This window comes from Microtus pennsylvanicus, chromosome 10, assembly GCF_037038515.1.
Source record: "Microtus pennsylvanicus isolate mMicPen1 chromosome 10, mMicPen1.hap1, whole genome shotgun sequence".
In the NCBI taxonomy this organism is placed as follows: domain Eukaryota; kingdom Metazoa; phylum Chordata; class Mammalia; order Rodentia; family Cricetidae; genus Microtus; species Microtus pennsylvanicus.
This window is the reverse complement of record NC_134588.1, coordinates 88,594,209-88,614,654: the sequence shown is the minus strand read 5'-3', so window position 1 is coordinate 88,614,654 and position 20,446 is coordinate 88,594,209. Positions and strand designations below refer to the sequence as shown.

General features: G+C 40.3%; 1 protein-coding gene across 1 annotated transcript in view; it reads right to left on the bottom strand.

Annotated features, from left to right (window-relative positions):
* Positions 1-20,446, bottom strand: part of Nek4 (NIMA related kinase 4) — a 48,500-nt gene that overhangs the window by 5,194 nt on the left and 22,860 nt on the right. The window contains exons 8-14 of the mRNA XM_075989001.1: positions 10,788-10,937; positions 9,309-9,458; positions 7,958-8,024; positions 6,427-6,533; positions 4,712-4,800; positions 1,948-2,150; positions 1,010-1,143 (exon numbers count right to left, since the gene is read on the bottom strand). Of these exons, the coding sequence (XP_075845116.1) occupies positions 1,010-1,143; positions 1,948-2,150; positions 4,712-4,800; positions 6,427-6,533; positions 7,958-8,024; positions 9,309-9,458; positions 10,788-10,937 (900 nt within the window). The remainder of the gene's footprint in view (positions 1-1,009; positions 1,144-1,947; positions 2,151-4,711; positions 4,801-6,426; positions 6,534-7,957; positions 8,025-9,308; positions 9,459-10,787; positions 10,938-20,446) is intronic.

Sequence of the window (20,446 nt, the reverse complement as noted above, 5' to 3'; positions counted from 1 at the left end):
CTGGAACTTGCTCTTTTTTTTTTTTCTGGAACTTGCTCTTATAGACCAGGTTGGCCCCAAACTCACAGAGATCCACCTGCCTCTGCCTCCTGAGTGCTGGGATTAAAGGCATGTGCCACCACTTCCTGGCTTCTCCAGCCCCCTAAAGGTTAATAGCCCAAGTTTGAAATAAACATTTCTCAAAAAAAAAAAAGCAAATTGTTAGGAGTATATGAAAATATACGCAACATCATTAGTCATTAGGGAAATATAAGCCAAACATAATGAATACCATTTTATATCCAATGAATGGTTATAACTAAGCAGACAATAACAAGAATTGCCAAGGGTATGGATAAGCATAGTCTTACCTTATATACAGCTAGTGAGAATATAAAATGGTGTAGTTACTTTAGGAAACATTCTGGAAATTGCTCTAACATTTCAATATAGCTATTGTATGATCAAACAATTTTACTCCTAAAGGAAATTCATAAATCCAAGAAGAGTGGAGCCTCACAAAAACTCGCCCATGAGTGTTCAGAGGAGTTAAAAACAATGGAAACCACACAAATATCCATCAACTGATGAATAAACAAAACTCCCAGGGTAATATGTTTGGCCATGAAAAAGACTGAAGTATTGGTACATGTTATAACATGGATAACTCTTCAAAATATTACATGGAGAGAAGCAAAACACAAGGATCACTTGTATGAGATTCCACTTATACAAATTGTTCAGAATAGGAAATATATGCAAATATCTGCAGAGAGAACTATTTGTTCTTTGCTTAGGGGTAGGTGGGGACTCAGCAGACAATGGGGGACATTACTAGTGGCCTAAGGTTTCTGTGGGGAACAGTGAAAATGTTCAAACACTACTTGTGATAACCGAACATGGAAAACTACTGAAATATACACTTCAAATAGGCAAGATGCATGGTACATAAACTACATTTAAAATTCTTTTTTTTTTTACATTTAAAATTCTATAACGCAAGCAGCTTGACACAGCCTAAGCCCCTTACCTCTCTCTCCAATTCATCTTCCTCCTCCAAAAGGTCATACACCTGCTCTAGAAGCTGAATCCCCAGACCCTGGATTACATCAGCTCTCAAGACTTCAACTATTCTCCTGATCTTCTCAGAACCTGGTATGACAGCTAAATGTGCAGCAACAAAAACAGGGAACATAAATACACTACAGCAAAAACAATACAATCTCTAAAAATCCTGTTGCAATTATTTTCACATCAATAAGAATTTGGCTTAATGACTCCATTTATATACCTTTTTCTGAGCTGGGCATGGAGACACATGCCTTCAATCCCAGCTATCAGCTAAATAAATCTTAAAAAAAAAAAAAGAGTACTTGTTGCTAGAGGACCTGAATTCAATCCCAGTACCCACACCAGGTGTCTCACAACCATCTGTAATCCTAACTTCAGGGAATCGGAAGCCCTCTTCTTGGAATCCAGTGCCTCTGATCTCCATGGCACTGCACTGCACCGCACATATCCACAAATTTCAGCACTTGAGAGGCTGGGGCCAGAAGATCAGGGTTCAAAGGTGTCCTCAGCCACAAGCAAGTTTAATGGCCACCTGAGCTACATGAGACATTGTCTCATAAAGCCAAAACGTAAAGACATATATTTTCATGAAACTTTGAAATGTGTCTACTGACTATATATAGCTATCCAAACAAAAAACTAAAATCAAAAACAACTTACAGCATTAGCCTTGTTCTCCAATAACTGCATTTGCTACGCTGCAGTAAAAGAATAAACTACCTGGGTGGTGGTGGTGCACACATTTAATCCTAGTACTCAGGAGACAGAGGCAGGTGGATCTCTGTGAGTTCAAGGCCAGCCTGGTCTACAGAGTGAGTTCCAGGACAGCCAGGAGTGTTACACAGAAAAACCCTGTCTCAAAAACAAAACAAAGCAAAACAAAAATAAACTAGTCACCTGAAGGCAGCTCTTTGCAGTGAAGCTCCGCGTCTTCTGCAACTTTGCCGTGAAGTACCAGCGTGTCACGATACTTCCCATGAAGTCTGAATTCTGGCACTGGGTTTAGCACCGGGAGATCTTCACAGCTCTCTTTAGAATCCAGCTTAAGAGTCTGAGTCATCAGCTGTACCAAGTCACTCATTTCATTCGTATGACTTTTCCTTTGGGGGGAGGGGGAAGGGGAGGCTCCTTAATATTTACTTGACTTCACGACAAAAGCTAGACAGATGTGAAATGACCCTTAGGGAGTTCAGCTTGCAAATGCTCTTGTGCTGACTGTCTCGCAGATTGACCCTTCTACAGCAACTAGAATCTTGTAAAAGACAAAAATCAGCTACAGGGAGACTGTTGAGATGGCTCAGTGGTTAAGAGCACTGGCTGTTCTTCTGGAGGTCCTGAGTTCAATTCCCAGCACCTACATGGTGGCTCACAGCCATCTATAATAGGACCTGATACCCTCTTATGGCATACAGGTATACAGGCAGAGCATTCATACATAAAATATAAATAAATAAAAAATTTTAAAAACAAACAAAAAAATCAGCTACAGGAAGGCAACAGAGGGTGAACAAAATCAATAGGTGGCCTTGGAAAGGAGTCCAGGGTTAGTCTAAGGGCAGACCACAGGCATCTCGTGATACAGAAAGAGTTCCAGGCTTTCTGACCTGTAGAAGCAAGGGTCAGGGTTCAACAGTCACTGCTAGCAGAAGGTGAGAGGAATCTGCGAAAGTAGAGGGTCAAAAAGAAACAACCCAACTTTACATATAAATTCTACCAGCCATTTTCAAATGACTTAATTTTACACAAATGTAAGTGTCAAGAATAGTCACAGAAATACTAGCTTCAAGCCGGGCGGTGTTGGCGCATGCTTTTAATCCCAGCACTCGGGAGGCAGAGGCAGGTAGATCTCTGTGAGTTCGAGGCCAGCCTGGTCTACAAGAGCTAGTTCCAGGACAGGAACCAAAAGCTATGGAGAAACCCTGTCTCGAAAATCAAAAAAAAAAAAAAAAAAAAAAAAAGAAATACTAGCTTCAGAGAGCTAAAATTTACAGGGTCCACTCCACTCCAAACTAAAAAGAAGCAGGAAAAAGCACCATTGTTAAGGGGGGAATGAAATTTATGGAAACAAACCCAGAAGTGATACAAGTAACAGAATAAATAGATGAAGACATTAGTTATTATAAATATATCTCATATGGCTATAAAGAGAAAAGGACGAACATGCCAAGAGAACAGCATGGGAGACATTCAACAGGCCGATGTTAAACTCAAGAGACGAAACCACAAGGTCCTAGACGGGGCTAATGGACTAGACACAAGACAGTCAAGTGAGCTCAAATCTTTATAGCAATAGAATCTATGAAAAACAGAATGAAGAAAAAATGTAGAACAATCAGAGCATCACAGATATGTGTACATCTATAAGCAGTCTAATACTCATGTATTTAGGATTCCAGAAAAGGCAAGAGTATGTGTGTGTCACAAAAGCTCTAAGGAAAAGACAGTCAACACTGATAACTACCACAGATTATAGAGAACATGCTCTATAAGAACTCTGAATGAAGCCAGGGTGTGTGTGGAAGGGGGCAGTGTGCTTGCCTTTAATCTTGGCACTCAGGAGGCAGAAGCACGGAGATCTCTGTGAGTTCAACGCCAGCCTGTTCCACAGAGCAAGTTCCAGGACAGGAAGGAAACCTTGTTTCAAGAAAACCAAACCAAAAACAAACAAACGAACAAATAAACAAACAAAAAACTGAATGAATTCTGAATGAAAATTACATTATTTTCATGGAAGATAGATACATTTTAAATTTTTTAAAAAATCTATGGCCAGGCAGAGGTGGTGCATGCCTTTAATCCCAGAATTTGGGAAGCAGAGGCAAACAGAGCTCTGTGAGTTTGAGGCCAGCCTGGTCTACACAGCTAGTTCCAGGAAAGCTAGTGTAATGGTTTAAGTAAAATGCTGTAGGTCCCCGAGTGGCAGCAGGCAGTTGGCAGCGGGTCCCAAGACCACGCAAGCCATGAAGGCAGCCGGGTCCTAGGCAGGAAGCCTCGTGGCGGGTGAGAGAGAGAGATGGATAGGCACACCATGCAGAGTGCAGTTGGATATTTATTTAGTGGGTTATGGAAGGGAAGGGGAGAAGAGGGAAGAGCAGAGAGAGAGGCAGAGGGGGGAGAGAAGGAGAGAGGGAAGGAAAGAGAGAGGGGGGAGGGAAGAAAAGAGGGAGGGAAGAAGGGAGGGAGGGAAGGAAAGAAAAGGAAGGGACTAAGGCTGGAAGCTGAAGATCAGTTTTGGGAGGGAGTGGGCATGGCTTGTCTCTTAAAAGGGACAGGGCAGACCATTACAGCTAGGGTTGTTACACAGAAAACCCTGTCTCAAAAAAGCAAAACAAAACAAAATTATTTGATGTGTGCAGGTGTCTTTCTTGCATATATGTGCACCACATGCAAGCAGTGCTCATGGAAACAAGAAGATGATGTTGGATCTCTTGGAACTGGAGTTACAGATGGTTGTGAGGTGTCTTGTGGGTGCTAGAAAGTGAACCCAGGTTCTCTGGAAGAAAAGCCAGCCTTCTTAACCACCAAGCCATCTCTCTAGCTCCTCTCAGATGTATTTTAAGCTCCAGCATGTGCCACTATTTGTAATGTTATGAGTACCACAGGTAGGAATACTTTTTAGACTCAGTTCAAATAGAACTGAGACAGAAAACCAAGAACTTACCCCTCCCTGGAATCCCCATCTGATTTGTCAGTTGAGCTTGTAGAGGAACTTAACTCATCCTCAGACAGACCATGTGTCAGTCTCTTTTCCTGTTAGTAATTGGAAAGAACAATAAAACCAGAATGCAATACTCCAAATATTTAAGTGCAATAACTAGACACAATGTACCTTGCATGCAATTAATGAGAAACTGATAGAAGACTTGAAGTCAATTTATTCAATGAACACCAGGCAGTGGTGGTGCACATCTTTAATCCCAATATTCAGGAGTCAGAGGCAGGTGAATCTAAATTCAAGTCAGCCTGGTCTACAGAGTGAGTTTCAGAACCGCCTAGGCTACACAGTGAATATAAGATCAATCAGTGAGATTGTAAGACCCTGTCTTGAAATAAAAGTAGAAAAAAGGTCTAGGGAATATACCTTATTGGTACTATATTGGCCTACCACGTGTGAGGCCCCAGGTTCAATCCTCAATATCAAAGAGAGAGAGAAAAAACAAGATGACTCCCTAAGAAAGTATTCTAACTAAGCTTCCAACTGTTAGCAAGAATGCCTGGAAAATATATAGTCCTGGGACCGCAGAGGTCGCTTAGCCATTAAGAGCACTGGAGCCATTCCCCAGCACCCACATGGTGGCTCACCACCATCTGTAACTCAGGTTCTAGGGGATCTTCTGGACTCCATGGGCACCAGGCATGCATGTAGTGAACAGACACACATACAGGCAAAACACTCCTACATATTTTAAAAATGTGTACCCTCAACAAGTTAAGCATAATCCTTTTAATTACTATTTGAGTTCCATTTTGGTTTGTTTGCTTGTTTTGGGGGGTTTTGGTTTTGTGTTTTTTGATTTTTTTAAGACAGGGCTTCTCTGTGTAACCTTGGCTATCCTAAAACTCACACTTATAGACAGGCTGGCCTTGAACTCATAGAGACCCACCTGCTTCTGCCTCCCAAGTGCTGAGATTAAAGGTGTATGGCACTCCCTCCCCCCCACCCCCGCCATGAGTCCCTTCCTTAATCAAGAGTCAAAAAGACGGCTAGGCATGGTGGCACACACCTTTCTTTAATCCCAGAAATCGGCACACAGGTGGCTGGAATAAGAATGGCCCCCACAGATTTGAATGCTTGGTCTCCAGGGAGTGGCACTATTAGAGGTGCTCTTGTTGGAGTAGGTGTGGCCTCGTTGAAGGAAGTGTGTCATTGGGTGTGGGCTTTGGGTGTGGGCCAGGCCCAGGGTTTTGCTTTCTTCCTGCTACCTGCAGATCCAGATGTGGAACTCTTGGCTCCTCCAGCACCAAGACTGCCTGTGTGCCACCATGCTCCCCACCATGACGACAGTGGGCAAAGACTCTGAAACTGTAAGCAAGCCCTAACTAAATGCTTTTCGTCGTAAGAGCTGCCATAGTCATGGTGTCTCTTCCTAGCAACAGAACATTAAGACAGAGACTGAGACAGGAGAACTAAGAGTTCAATATCATCCTGGGCTACATAGCAAGATTTTAATAGTGTATGCCTGCATTCTCAACACCTAGAACATGGAGACAGGAGGATCTGGAGGTCACCCTCAGCTACACAGTAAGTTCCGGGTCAGCCTTGGAACCTGAGACCCTGTCTCCAAAAAGAAATGCCCCGAAGAAATGATGCTGACATCTTTGAAGTTTATGGTATTAGGGTTCCCAGGAACAGACCCTCGGGACTGTGGGATGCACCTGAGGGATGTTGCAGTCAGAAGAGAATCGTCGGGCAGGGGTAGGCTGGTCGTCTTCTTGTAGTTTCACTGGCTCCGCTGCACTGTGAGTTCTCCGGACTGAAGGGCCTGAAAATATGAACCCCTCAGTAGCTGTTTGTGGTGTACTGAGTACAGAGGATGCCATAGGAGGAGTCAGCCAGAGCAACCCAGACAGCATATTCCTCATTCTGGGGTCTGCCACTTCGGTCTAAATTTAGTTCTGGGGTTTTTTTTGTTTGTTTGTTTGTTTTTTACCAGCTTTGAAGCTTGGGCAAGTTACTTAACCCTGTGGAAACACAGGGTAACACTACCTCCCCCTTTGGGGATGATTACAGATATGAAACAAGATACTACCCTTTACACATTTACCGTAATGTTGGAGACAGGGTCACCTTTAATAAAGGAAAGCTGGTAACACAACTTTTAGATGATGGCAGTAAGAAGGCCCACAGAGGGGCTGGAGAGATGGCTCAGCAATTATTAAGAGCACTTGATGATCTTGCAGGAGACTTGAGTTCTATTCCTAGCACACACATAGTGGCTCACAACCACACATAACTCCAGTTTCAGGTAAGCCAATGACTTCTGACTTCTATGGGCACTAGGCATACATGTGGCTTACATGCAAGTAAAACATTCATATACATAAAATAAATCTAAAAATAGTTTTAAGAATAGAATTCTAGTCCCAGGACAGCCAGGACTGTTACACAGGAAAACCCTGTCTCGAAAAAACCAAAAAAAAAAAAAAAAAAGAATAGAATAGAATAGAATTATCCACAGAGTCGCAGCATGCACCTTTAATCTAGCACTCAGGAGGCAGTGGCAAATGGATCTCTGTTTTCAAGACCAGCCTAGTCTACATAGTAAGTTCCAGACCAGCCAAGGCTTACATACCGAGATCCTGCGTCAAAAAATAAACAAAGAAACCAAACCCCCTACATTTCTTAGCCAGGTGTGGCTCTCTGACCATCAGGGTCTGGATGGGAAAAATAAGTTAAATATTCACCTGATTTCCAGCCTGAGATGTCATAGTTCAAAATCCTCTGGCTTTCTCTGTCTTTTTAAAATTTATTTACTTGTTTAAGATTTTGAGATTTTAAATTTCTACGCTATGTGTATGAGTGTCCTGCCCACATGCGTATGTGCACTACATGTGTGCTTGGTGCATATGGAGGTCGGAAGAGGGTGACTGTTGGACCCCCTGGAACTGGAACTAGCTCCCACCTAGGTTCTGGGGTCTGAACCTGAGTCTTGAGCAAGAGCATCACGTCCTCTTAACTGTTGAGCATCTCTCCACTCCCTGCTCTCCTTCCAGTCTTCTTTCTCAGACACATGGTCAAGAGTCAGTACTCTACAATATTTTATAAGGTTTAGCTAAGAAATTTTAACAACTCTACAAAATCACTCCCAGATGGTCATTGCTGCTTTCAAGTTTGTACACCTAACAACCTGAGCCAATTCTTCTGGGCAGCCATCAACAACCAACCAGATAAAGACTTCAGCTTCACCTGAGGGGAGCGCATCTTCCCGTGACTGCTTTAGTCGCCGCCTCTCTCTGGCGGATAGCGGTCGATCCTTTGAAAGAAAGTCATGGAGTTATTTCTGCTTCTACTCAGTTTTCCATCACCAATGCAGGACACATCATGTAACTGTGCCAAAGGCCTCCCACTGGTCTCTCAAGGAGCAGAGAAAGCACTTTGTGTGTGGAGGTTTAGTCCACACAAGAGTAACCCTAGAAAAGAATGATCACAGCCCTGGCTTCGGAAAGATGCTCATTTGTGGACAAGTAAGAAATACTTTTGTTAAGATCTCCTGAGAAAATTGGGAGCATGGGGGTAGAGGGAGAAGGGAGGGCAGAAGGTGGGGAGAACTTGAGGAAATGGGATGGTCAAGATGGGGAAGGACAGAGACAGAGAGCAAGGAAAGAGATATCTTGACTGAGGGAGCCATTATGGGGCTAGCAAGAAACCTGGCACTAGAGAAATTCCCAGGACTCCACAAGGATGGCCCCAGCTAAGACCCTAAGCAATAGTGGAGAGGGTGCTTGAACTGGCCTTGCCCCGTAGTCAGATTGATGACTATCTTAAATGTCACCATAGAGCCTTCATCCAGAAACTGATGGAAGCAGAGGCAGAGACCTGCAGCAGAGCACTGGGCTGAACTCCCAAAGTCCAGTTGAAGAGTGGGAGGAGTGAGAATATGAGCAAAGAGGTCAAGACCATGATGGGGACACTCACTAAGACAGCTGACCTGGTCAGACATGGAAAGAACCAGCATAGGACCAAACTAGGCCCTGGAAATGTGGGTGACAGTTATATGGGGGCAGACTGTGGGGCCACTGGCAATGGGACCAGGGTTTATCCCTACTGCCTGTACTGTCTTTTTGGAACCCATTCTCTTTGGAGGGCTACCTTGCTTACCTAGATATAGTAGGGAGGACCTTGATCCTTCCTCAAAGCAATGTGCCTTATCCTCTCTGAGGAGTAGATGGGGGATGGAGTGGGGGAGAAGGTGAAGGGAATGGGAGGAGGGGAGGGAGTGGGAACTGGGATTGGTATGTAAAATAAAAAAAGATAGTTTTTTTAAAAATAAAATAAAAATAGAAAAAAAAGAAATGCTTTCACACTTCTCATATTCAGAATCTAGTTAGTCTTCTTACATGACTGCAAGTGGCTGTCTTAGGGAGTGCAGACCATACCCATGGCAATCAAACCAATGCTATAAAAGCACAAACTTGTGCCTTCTAGAACTGGTAAAGTAGGGCTAATATGTTTAATATGAAACTCCACAATATACATATATTGAATTATCCAAAGCTTCATAAGAACTATTTTTAAACCAGCACACATTCGTACAAACCTTGGACGACGACGATGAACTGACCCTTGAACTGTCTACAGAGCTGGCCACAGGCTGACTTTGGTTTCCATCCTTTAGTTGTGCTGATACGATATCCACTTTTCCAACAGGAGGGGGAGAAGGCAAAAGCCAAGGGGGTGATTCCTGGAACTTAAGTAATGGAAAGAGAGGGAAGTTATCAGTTTCATACAGAGCCATCCCTAAACTTCCAATTGGTAAGAGCCTGAGGTAAGAAAATCAGTTTTGAGACCTGCGTGTGCTACAGAGCTCTGCCAAAAGTGAATGACTACTTGAGAAGCTTAGGCAAAAAATATCTGAATGTATATGGGTGTGTGTGTACACACACACACACACACACACACACACACACACACACACATGTGTATATCCATATATATTTTAAGATAGTCAGGACTGCGAGTGATGCGTCCACCCACGGAGACAGTGTGACTGATCTATTGGGAGCTCACCAAGGCCAGCTGGACTGGGACTGAACGAGCATGTGATCAAACCAAACTCTCTGAATGTGGCTGACAATGAGGGCGGACTGAGAAGCCAATGATAATGGCACTGTGTTTTGATTCTACTGCATGTACTGGCTTTTTGGGAGCCTAGTCTGTTTGGATGCTCACCTTCCTAGACATGGATGGAGGGGGGGAGGATCTTGGACTTCCCACAGGGCAGGGCACCCTGACTTCTCTTAGGACTGGAGGGGGAGGGGGAGGGAAATGGGGGGATGGGAGGAGGCAGAAATTTTTAATAATAATAATAATACCCCCTTAATCTATCCAAAAATGGCTAGAAGGAGTTGGTGTAAGTCCACTGGGGTGAGGGAACCTAAATTAAACAAGTACAACATACAAAAAAAAAAAAAGATATGGCTTCCTTATTTAAGACTTACTTATTTTATGTATATGGTGTTCTATCTGCATATACACCTGCAGGCCAGAAGAGGGCATCACATCCCATTATAGATGGTTGTGAGCCCCCATGTGTTTGCTGGGAATTGAATTTAGGACCTCTAGAAGAACTGCCAATGTTCTTAACCACTGAACCATCTTCCCAGCACTGAATGGAAGATATTTTAATAAAGGCAGTGTCAAGGGCTAGGAATCCAGCTCAGTGGTAGAGTGTTTATATAGTATACACAAGTTCCTGGGTTCATTTTCCAGCACTGCATAGAAAATATATATATACACACACGCACGCACGCACACACACACACACACACACACACACATACATAGTCATGAAAAAATATTAAAAGAAAATACATGTTCAGCAACATAAACATTAAACAGCCTGTTCCTTTAGCTTTCAAAATGACCCACTTAAGCATCTTATCCTTGCCCAGTTTCTTGCTCCATTCTTGGCATTTCTTCTGCACTTTTGGCAATGGTTAATCATTCTAAACAAAAGTCAAACTTCTAGAGCCATGTCCCAAGCAGCACAATGACTCATTGCAAAGAGATTGCTTACCTGGCTCTTTGCCTGATCATGGTCAGTCTGTTCTCTTTTTTTCTGCCTTCGCTGTCGAGATACAGAAGGTTCAGACACAGAGCTGTGTGGCTGGAATCTTGGGGGGATGCTGTCCTGTTTTTCTATCATACATCCACCAGTAACTTGATCCTTAAAAGAAATAAAAAAGTAAAGAAACATACAAAAGAATTGCCAAGAGTAACAGAACAATCTTTAGATCTTCAAATGCCAAACTCTCCACACTTACTTCTGAAATTGCAAAATGAAAGGCTAGAGAGATAGATAAGCAGTTAAGAGCACTGGATGCTCTTCCAGAGGACCTGCATTCAAATCCCAGCACCTACATGGCAGCTCACAACTGTCTGCAACTCCAGGTCCAAGGGACCTAACACCTTCCTCTGGCTTCCATGGGCACTGGTCACATACCTGTGCACAGACATTTATGAAGGCAAAACACCTATATATCACATAAATTAAAAAATAGTAACTGTAAAATGGAAGTAAGAAGGAAGCTTTCTCTTTCTCAAAATGAATGCTTATGTTTACAGGAAATGATGGCCTTAATCATGTTCTAGTGTTTACTCTCTTGCCTCAAACAAAGGCAACTTTTTAAAATAAAATTCTTAGAAATAAATTTAAGAAAAAAGTATAAGACTATGGTTTGGGGTGTAGTTCAATGGCAGAGGACTTGCCTAGCAGCCTCACATCCTAGGTGCAGTCAACAACACTAAGGAAAAATTAAATAGAAGTTATAAGATGCCTACAGAACGGGATATTGTCAAATCTTGTGTCTCATAAGATGTGGTCCTAGAATAAAGAATTCTTTCAATTCAATAATACGAAGAGAAATAAACCAATTAAAAATTGGCAACAAGAGGCTAGAGAAATGGCTTTGTGGATAAGAGCATTTTCTGCTCTAGCAGAGGACCAAGTTCAGTTTCCAACAACCACACAGCAGCTTACAACTGTCTCTAACTGGTCCAGGGGACCCAAAACCTGTTTCTGACTTCATGGGCACCAGTAATGCATATGGTACACACACACACACACACACACACACACACACACACACACACACACACACACACGCTGGTAAACACACACATAATAATAAATTTTCAATAATTTGCCAATGATTCTATACACACTATTTCTCCAAGGAAGTACACAAATGACCAGTCCGTGTATAGAAAGATCCTCTATACACGAGTCACTAGGAAAATGCAAGTCAGAGCCACTCTGTGGGGTCTGAGGGAAGGATCAGTGAGGAATAACATGTACTGTACTTACAGAAGACTGGGGTTCGGTTCCCAGCACCCACATCAGGTGGTTCACGGTTCCAGGGGACCTGATGCCTCAGGCCTCATAGGACATCTGTCCTCATGTACACATACCCACACACTGACACAGATAATTTAAAAGTAATAAAAACAAATTCTAAAAAAAATATATATTAAGACTCTACCACAGACCTTTAGGCCAACAGCTATAATCACAAAGCTGGACTGCTGTGGAGTATTTGTTTATATTGTAAAGATGTATCACTATAATTGGTTTAATAAAGAGATGAATGGCCAGGAGCTAGGCAGGAGGGAATAGGTAGGACTTCTGGACAGAGAGAGAAACTCAGGATGAATCTAGGTGTGTGGGACATCCCAGTAAGACACTGAAGAAGTCAGACATACAATACAGAGGAGAGATAACTAAGCCACATGGCAAAACATAGATAATAAAAACATGTCAATTTAAGTTTTAAAATCTAGCTGGGAAAAGCCCAACTAGTTCTGCCCTCTGACTTCAGGTAAGGTTTATTTGTTAGAGTACAAACAAGATATCACCACATCTTCCCTTTTCTTTCTAAAATAAAAAGGTTATAACTAACATAAGAAAAACTGTATATAATAAGTACAATAACTATATACAATATATACAGGCAATAATACATTAACAATGTCTAGTCTATCTGCATTTCACAAACTCAGAGAAAAGACTCCATATCTATCCTATCTTGGTGAGTACAAAAGATTGTATCTTTTAATGCCTCTCAACCTTATATAATTTACACTTCTTTTTTAAAAATACTTATTTATTATGTGTACAGCATTCCTTCCATGTGTGCCCGCAAGCCAGAAAGGAGTGCCAGGTCTCATTATAGATGGCTGTGAGCCACCATGTGGTTGCTGAGAATTGAACTCAGGACCTCTGGAAGAGCAGTCAATGCTCTTAACCACTGAGCCATCTCTCCAGTCCCCTAATTTACACTTCTTTAGTGAATTTCTTTTCTGAATCTGGTAACAAGGAAAACTATAACTAAAAAGTATTCAACTAAATCAGAGACCTGAGAAGAAAATAATATAATTTGAGTAAATAGCAAGTACAAGCAAATGACTTCCAAAAAAAAGTGAGAAATGACAGAAACAGATGACTACCTGAACAGTCACCCAAAGTTCCTCTGTAATGTTGGGGCTTCCATCTTCGGCCTATAGGCTTAGCATATCTGACAGACTTTTCTGTGAACAAGGGTATTCAGAAGAGCTGTCCCTCCTTGTCTTGATGAAGTTCAGCAGTCTTTTCTTCCTTTCTTCCTTCCTTCCTTTTAAAGAATTATTTTTTTTTTATTGAGCTCTACATTTTCCTCTGCTCTCCTCCTTGCCTCTCCCCTCCCCCTTTCAACTCTCTCCCAAGGTCTCCATGCTCCCAATTTACTCAGGAGATCTTGTCTTTTTCTACTTTCTACTTCCCATATAGATTATATCTATGTAAGTCTCTCCTAGTGTCCTCATTGTGGTTTAAGTTCTCTGAGATTGTGGTTTGTAGGCTGGTTTTCTTTGCTTTATGTTTAAAAACCACCTCTGAGTGAGTACATGTGATCATTGTCTTTCTGTGTCTGGGTTACCTCACTCAAAATAATGTTTTCTAGCTCCATCCATTTTCTTGCAAAATTCAAGCTGTTGTTATTTTTTTCTGCTGTGTAGTACTTCATTGTGTAAATGTACCATATCTTCCTTATCCAAATTCAGTCGAGGGGCATTTAGGTTGTTTCCAGGTTCTGGATATGACAAACAGAGCTGCTATGAACATAGTTGGGCACATGTCCTTGTGGCACAATTGAGCGTCCTTTGGATATATACCCAAAAGTGGTATTACTGGGTCTTGAGGAAGGTTGTTTCCCAATTTTCTGAGAAATCGCTACACTGACATCCAAAGGGGTTGTACCAGCTTGCATTCCCACCAGCAATGCAGAAGTGTTCCCTTTTCCCCACAGCCTCTCCAGCATAAGTTGTCATCAGTGTTTTTGATCTTAGCCATTCTTAAGGTGTAAGATGGAATCTCAGAGTTGTTTTGATTTGCATTTCTCTGATGACTAAGGATGTTGAACATTTTTTAAGTGTCTTTCAGCCATTTTAGATTCCTGTTGAGAGTTCTCTGTTTAGGTCTGTACTCCATTTTTTTTTATTGGATTATGTGTTCTTCTGGTGACCAATTTCTTGCGTTCTTTGTATTTTTTTGAGATTAGACCTCTGTCTGATGTGAGGTTAGTGAAGATCTTTTCCCATTCTGTAGGCTGTCGTTTTGTCTTGTTGACAGTGTCCTTTGCTTTACAGAAGCTTTTCAGTTTCAGGAGGTCCCATTTATTGTTTCTCCCACTGTCTATGCTGGTGGGGTTATATTTAGGAAGTGGTCTCCTGTGCCAATGCGTTCAAGAAGCACTTGAACTTTTGTAGAGTTAAAGTATCTTTGTATTGTTTTGAGTAGAGCAGTAACATTTGACTCCTGATTTAATAAGATTGCTCTGCTTTCTCCTTATTGAAACTGAAAGGATTCAAGAATGGAAAGCAAAGGGATCTGCTAGGAGGCTACTGTAATAATCCAGGCAAGAAGGATAGCCTCTTAAATGTGGCTGGTTACAGTATTATATAGGAGGTTAATCTAATGGCATTCCTAATCAGTGGACTATGGAGTCTAAGAGTAGAGGAGTCAAGGGTGACTCCTGTAAGTTAGTACAGTAAATTGAAAGGTAAGACTTAGTATTCACTCAAAGGAAGATGCCGTTTTATTTTGTCTGGAACCCTGAAAATGTGGGACAATAATATTAATTTTAATTTGATAAAAATATATAAATAAATACAGCATCTGAAGGAGAAATCATTTGGGGGAAGTGCTTGATCTTCCCCCAAAAGCTGTGAGCCTCTATTGTGAAGGAACACTTGCTGAATCCAGTGACAGATGATTAGCTCTTTTCATTTTCATCCTGAGCATCTCAGGAAGAAAATGTGTGAGCTGCATAAAGTGTTTTAGTTACCTACCTTGATACTGTGTTAAAGTCTTTTCTCACAGAGGGGACTATTGCCCTTTTCTTTTTCAGAGTTGTCTTTTTTTCCTGACTGTTACCAATAGCCACTTGTAATCAACCCCCCTAAACTATGACAAATATCCATAACCCAATGAAAGACCAAAAACTGCTCACCCCACCTGTTGGGAATGTGAGAGTTATGTTCTTAAAGTTACTTCCTGCTGTCTGGGGACAACTGCATGTTTAGGGGATCCTGAAAAGAAAATTTTGGGTTGTCAAGTCCTGGGAGAGGTAGCTATATCATTTGTTGTTCAGTCTCTGTGTAATGGGAAAATGCAAGGCTTGTCTCAAATCCTGGCTAGAGTAGTCTGTGAGGTTGAATCATCTCAGCTAGCCACCTCAAAACTGTCCTGAACAGTTTGCAGTCCAAAGCCAATCTTTAGGTGGTATTTTCAGCTTAGTGATGTTACCATCATCCTGGTAGAATTGTCATTGTGAGGTCCCATCATCCTTTTGGAGACTTCAAAGGTTGCTGTTAGGTGTGGTCATGGTTCACTGTTGAAAACTTAAATATTTTAAATGTTATATGCAGCATATCTCAAAGAGGTTAAAGGATCAATATTTATTATGTACATCCAGAGTACAACTCCTGTGGAAACAAAAGTAAAACCCCTTCCCCAGTGTAACACATATCTTGGTTTCCATTCTAAGGTCAACACATCTTTAAAGTATACAGGTTTATTTAATTCCATAGTTTTTTTTCTATTATCCAATGTTTCTTGGCAGCTGTTGTTCCTTTCTCATTGACATTTAGAAAATTCAAAATTAATAAAGCATTATGCAATCTATTTCTGGAGGCCTTTATTACCCCTGCTTATTTAGCATATCCTTTAGCTCGATTTGATCTTTCTGTAACTGATTGCTCTGTAGGATTCTGTGGTATACCTATAATGTGCTTTATATTGTAACAAGCAAAAAAACTGTTACATTTTCTTAGAGACATGCTGGAGCACTGTCAGTCTTCATTTGTAGATATATCCATGACAGCTATACTTTCTAGCAAATGTGTGATTACCAAATCGGCCTTTCCTGAAAGAAAGCAGTTGCCCATTCAAATCCTGAATAGGTATCAATGGTATGGTGTACATATTTTGATTTTCCAAATTCTACAAAATGCAACACATCCATCTGCCAGAGTTTGTTCTTTTGAGCACCCTTTGAGTTACTTCCTACAGGAAACAGTTTGGTTGTATAAAGAACAAGTAGGACATTTCCTTATAATTTCCTTGGTTTGCTGCCAAGTGATGGGAAAATCTATTTTCAAACCTTTGCTATTGACATGATGTTTTTAATGAAATTCTGAGGCCTCCAGCATATTTCCTACCAATAGTTGATCATTTTATTCATTATCTTGTGCTAGAGGGCCTGGCAGACCCATATGGGATTGGATGTGTGTTATGCATATGGGATAATTCCTATTCCTGATTATGTCTTGTAACTGAATAAATAAAGTCAATTCTGTACCATCAGGTTTTACTAAGCAGTTTCAAAAACAACTCTGCATATTGAGAATAAGTAACTATGTTAAGAGGTTTCATAAAATCCATTAATACCATGAGAATAGCATATAATTCTGAGTTTTGGACAGACATAAATGCTTTGATCCACTTTACTTAAATTTTCTGATTTGTAACCTGCCTTTCCTGATTTATTTGCATCTATATAAAATGTAGGTGCTCCAGATATTGATGTTCCTCCATATAGTGTGAGGAAGGATCCAGTTAGTTCTCTTTATACATTGAATTCTTGCTTTTGGGATATTTGTTGTTTATCTCTCCCCAAAAATTACTGCAAGCTTTTTGTCAAGGTTCACTTTCTGCCCATAATTTGTCAGTTTCATCATTAATAAAAGGTACTATAATTTCTGCTGGGTCTATTCCTGCTAACTGATGAACTCTCAGTTTTCCTTTTAGAATCAACTCAAAGACCTTTTCCACATAAATTTTTAACTTTTTACTTGGTTTATGTGGTAAAATATCCATTCTAAGATAATATTTTCCCTCTGCATTAATATTCCTGTAGGAAAATGCTTAGAGGGTAACATAGCAAAATGCAATCAAGCTCTAGATCCAAATGATCTACATGTGCATCCTGTAATTTTCTTTCCCCCAAAGCCAATTCTCAGCTTCTGCTGATAATTCCCTGGGACTATTTAACACCTTGCCACCATCTAAAGTTTTGTTTAAATTAATCAGGTCATCAAGTTTTATCATAATAGTGTGCTATAGATGGGAAATTTCTCCTAGCAATATTTGAAATTTGAAATCGTTAAGGGTTTGCAATCAATCTCTTCTAACTTGCATCTTTTGGGGTCTAATTTTTTGTAAACCTATTTTATAATCTATATAATTAACAGAATCTCCTCTTTATATTTTTTCAGGAACAATCTGTAATTCCCAACAAGGCAAAATTTTCTTCTTCAAATATTCTTTCTAAAGTAGCTACACATTTGAATCAGATAGTAAAATATCATCCATATAACAGTAGACAAGATTGAGAAACTGCTTACATATCATTTCCAATGGCTGACGTACAAAATATTTGTACAGGGTAGGGCTATTTAACGGTCCCTGTTGGAGAATCTTCCATTCTTTTAATAGGCTGAGAATTATTACAAGTAGGCACTGTGAAGGCAAATTTTTCTGTCTTTTTCTTGTAAAGGTATAGTGAAGAAACAAGCTCTTAAATCAGTAATTATAAGAGTTCATCATTTAGGCAATAGAGAAGGCAAAGGAATTCCAGACTGTAAAAACCCCATTGGCTGAATCACCTTATTAACAGCAATTAGATCTCTTACAATTCTCCATTTTCCATTTCATTCATTCATTCATTCATTCATTCATTCATTCATTCATTTATTATATAATATTCTGCCTGCACGTATCCCTGTGGGCCAAAAGAAGGCACCAGATCTCATTACAGATGGTTATGGGCCACAATGTGGTTGCTGGGAATTAAACTCAGGACCTTTGAAAGAACAGCCAGTGCTCTTATCCTCTGAGCCATCTCGCCAGTTCCCCCATATTTCTTTCTAATAATAAACACAGAAGAATTCAAAGGGCTGGTTGATTCTTCAATATGCTGAGCATTTAGCTGTTCCTGTACCAACTGCTCTAAAGTCTGCAGTTTCTGTTTTAAGGCCTGTAGTTTCTCTGTTCTTAAAGGCCATTGCTTAACCCATGCAGGTTTGTCTGTCAACTATTTTAAAGGTAGGGCTGTTGGTGCCTTTGAAAGATCAGCAGCTGCTATGCCCTGTTGTACAACCTGAATGGTCAGTGACTATTCTTTATAATACCGTCTAATATTTTTCCCAGAAACATATGTTAATTATGGTTTGTTTCTAAGATTGGGGAATGTTAATCTGAGTATTCCATTGCTGTAACAAATCACATCCCCACAAATTCATTTCTATGTTAGCCATATGTTAGCCATATATTCCTCTCTGTTCTTTTGGCCCTACATATTCAATCCATCTTGTGCTCTGTTTTACCTAAGATAAAGTTCCAATCCCTAAAAGGTGAACATTTACCTCCGGAAGAGGCCAATTTGGATGCCAAGATTCTGGTGCAATTATTGTTACAGCCACACCTGTGTCTATAAGATCTTCAAAGATGTCATTTATTCATATTTTTAATTTTGTTCTTTGTTCATTTATAGAAATTTGCCAAAATATTTACTTTATGGTTTCTCCTCAATTTGTTGTTCTCTCTTCTTTTCTAGCATCCAAAGCAGTATGGTTTCTTACAACAGGCATTAGGTTCTTTAATTGTTCTGGGAAGGAGTTTCTTCCATGATGACAAGAAATGACTGAATCAGAATTGGCATGGGAGACTGGGAGAGACCTCTCAAGGCATTTCTGGTGGCAAAGGGTTACCCTTACTGTCCCTTGTTGATACACATTCATTAGTCCAATGCCTGCCCTTGCCACACCTCTGCATAATCCAGAACATCTAAAAGGGGTGTTCTATTTGGATTATGCTTAGAAAAAAACATTGTTTCTAGGAACACTCTGTTTACAATCCCTTTTTACATAATCTTGTTATTGCAATTGGAAACACTTGATATTTTGATTTTTCTTAAATCCTCTGGAAATCACCTCTCCTATCCAAACATCATCATGGTTATGAGATGAGATTCAATATTCATTGTATCTTAGATCCATTCCTCCAAGGGTGCTGATCTTACCTTTAATGGCCTAATTACCCCTTTGAATTGTGCATTGGCATTTTCAAAAACCAGAGATTCAATTATTATTTGTCTATCTTCTGAATTTGGTATCATTCTATTTATTGTGAAAGCCAATCTTTCTAAGATATCTGTAAAAGTTTCTCCATATGGAATTTGCTATCCTTGCCTAGACTGCTGACAGTATGCTGTCAAACCTGGACATGCAGGACATAAAAGAAGGTGACTGTGGAACTTTGTCAAGACAAGGTAGTATATTGTCCTTCAAAATTCCTGCTTCACAGAACAGTCTGTCACATATTCTAGGATGATGCCCCACTGTTGCTGAGGAACCTTTGGTAATGTCCGGGAAGCAAGCGGTCTCTGTCATTTCTTTAGTTTGGGAAGTTGTTTGCTCTGCACTTCCTGTTTACTTAAGTTTAAGGCTAGACAGTTATACCATTTTCTTTGTTATAAAATTCAGAAAAGAAACTTAAAACAAACATGCAAAGTTTATAAATTAAGACACATAAAAGCTTCAGTTGTTTATCTAATAAAACATTTTAAAATCTAAATAGATATGTTTAGGATGGTAATCCAAGTTATGATAGAAAATGGTTTGGTTATAAAAAACTTTGGACTCATAAAGATAGGATAGATAACAGAGTAATTTCTCTGAATTTACCAAATACAAATGAACTAGATATTATGAATCTAATTCTTACTTGACAATTGTTCTTATTGTATATAGTTTTGCTGTATTAGCGTTAAAACATTTCCTTTTTATTTAGACAAAAAGGGGGGAATGTTGCAGGATTTTTGATCATACTGTGAATCCCGAGTTTGCATTTGTGTTACTAAAATCAGTCCTGAGTCAGGAGGCCATGTTAGCAACTTGTTGACATAAAATAATCATAGAGAGTCAGAGGGTAGCTTTAAGACAATAGAGAGATGCACAGGAAGTAGTAGGTAGGAACTTGTGGTGGCATGCATGGGTTGTTTTTCTTTTAGTGGAGCAGAAAGATGTTCTCTTTTGGAGACACTGGCAAAGAGAGAAGGTCAGCTAGTTGTTACTCAGCCTCTCTGAGCTAGAGGTTTTCACCCCTGCCTTTGACTCCTGAGTCTTCCTGGTAAATAGCAT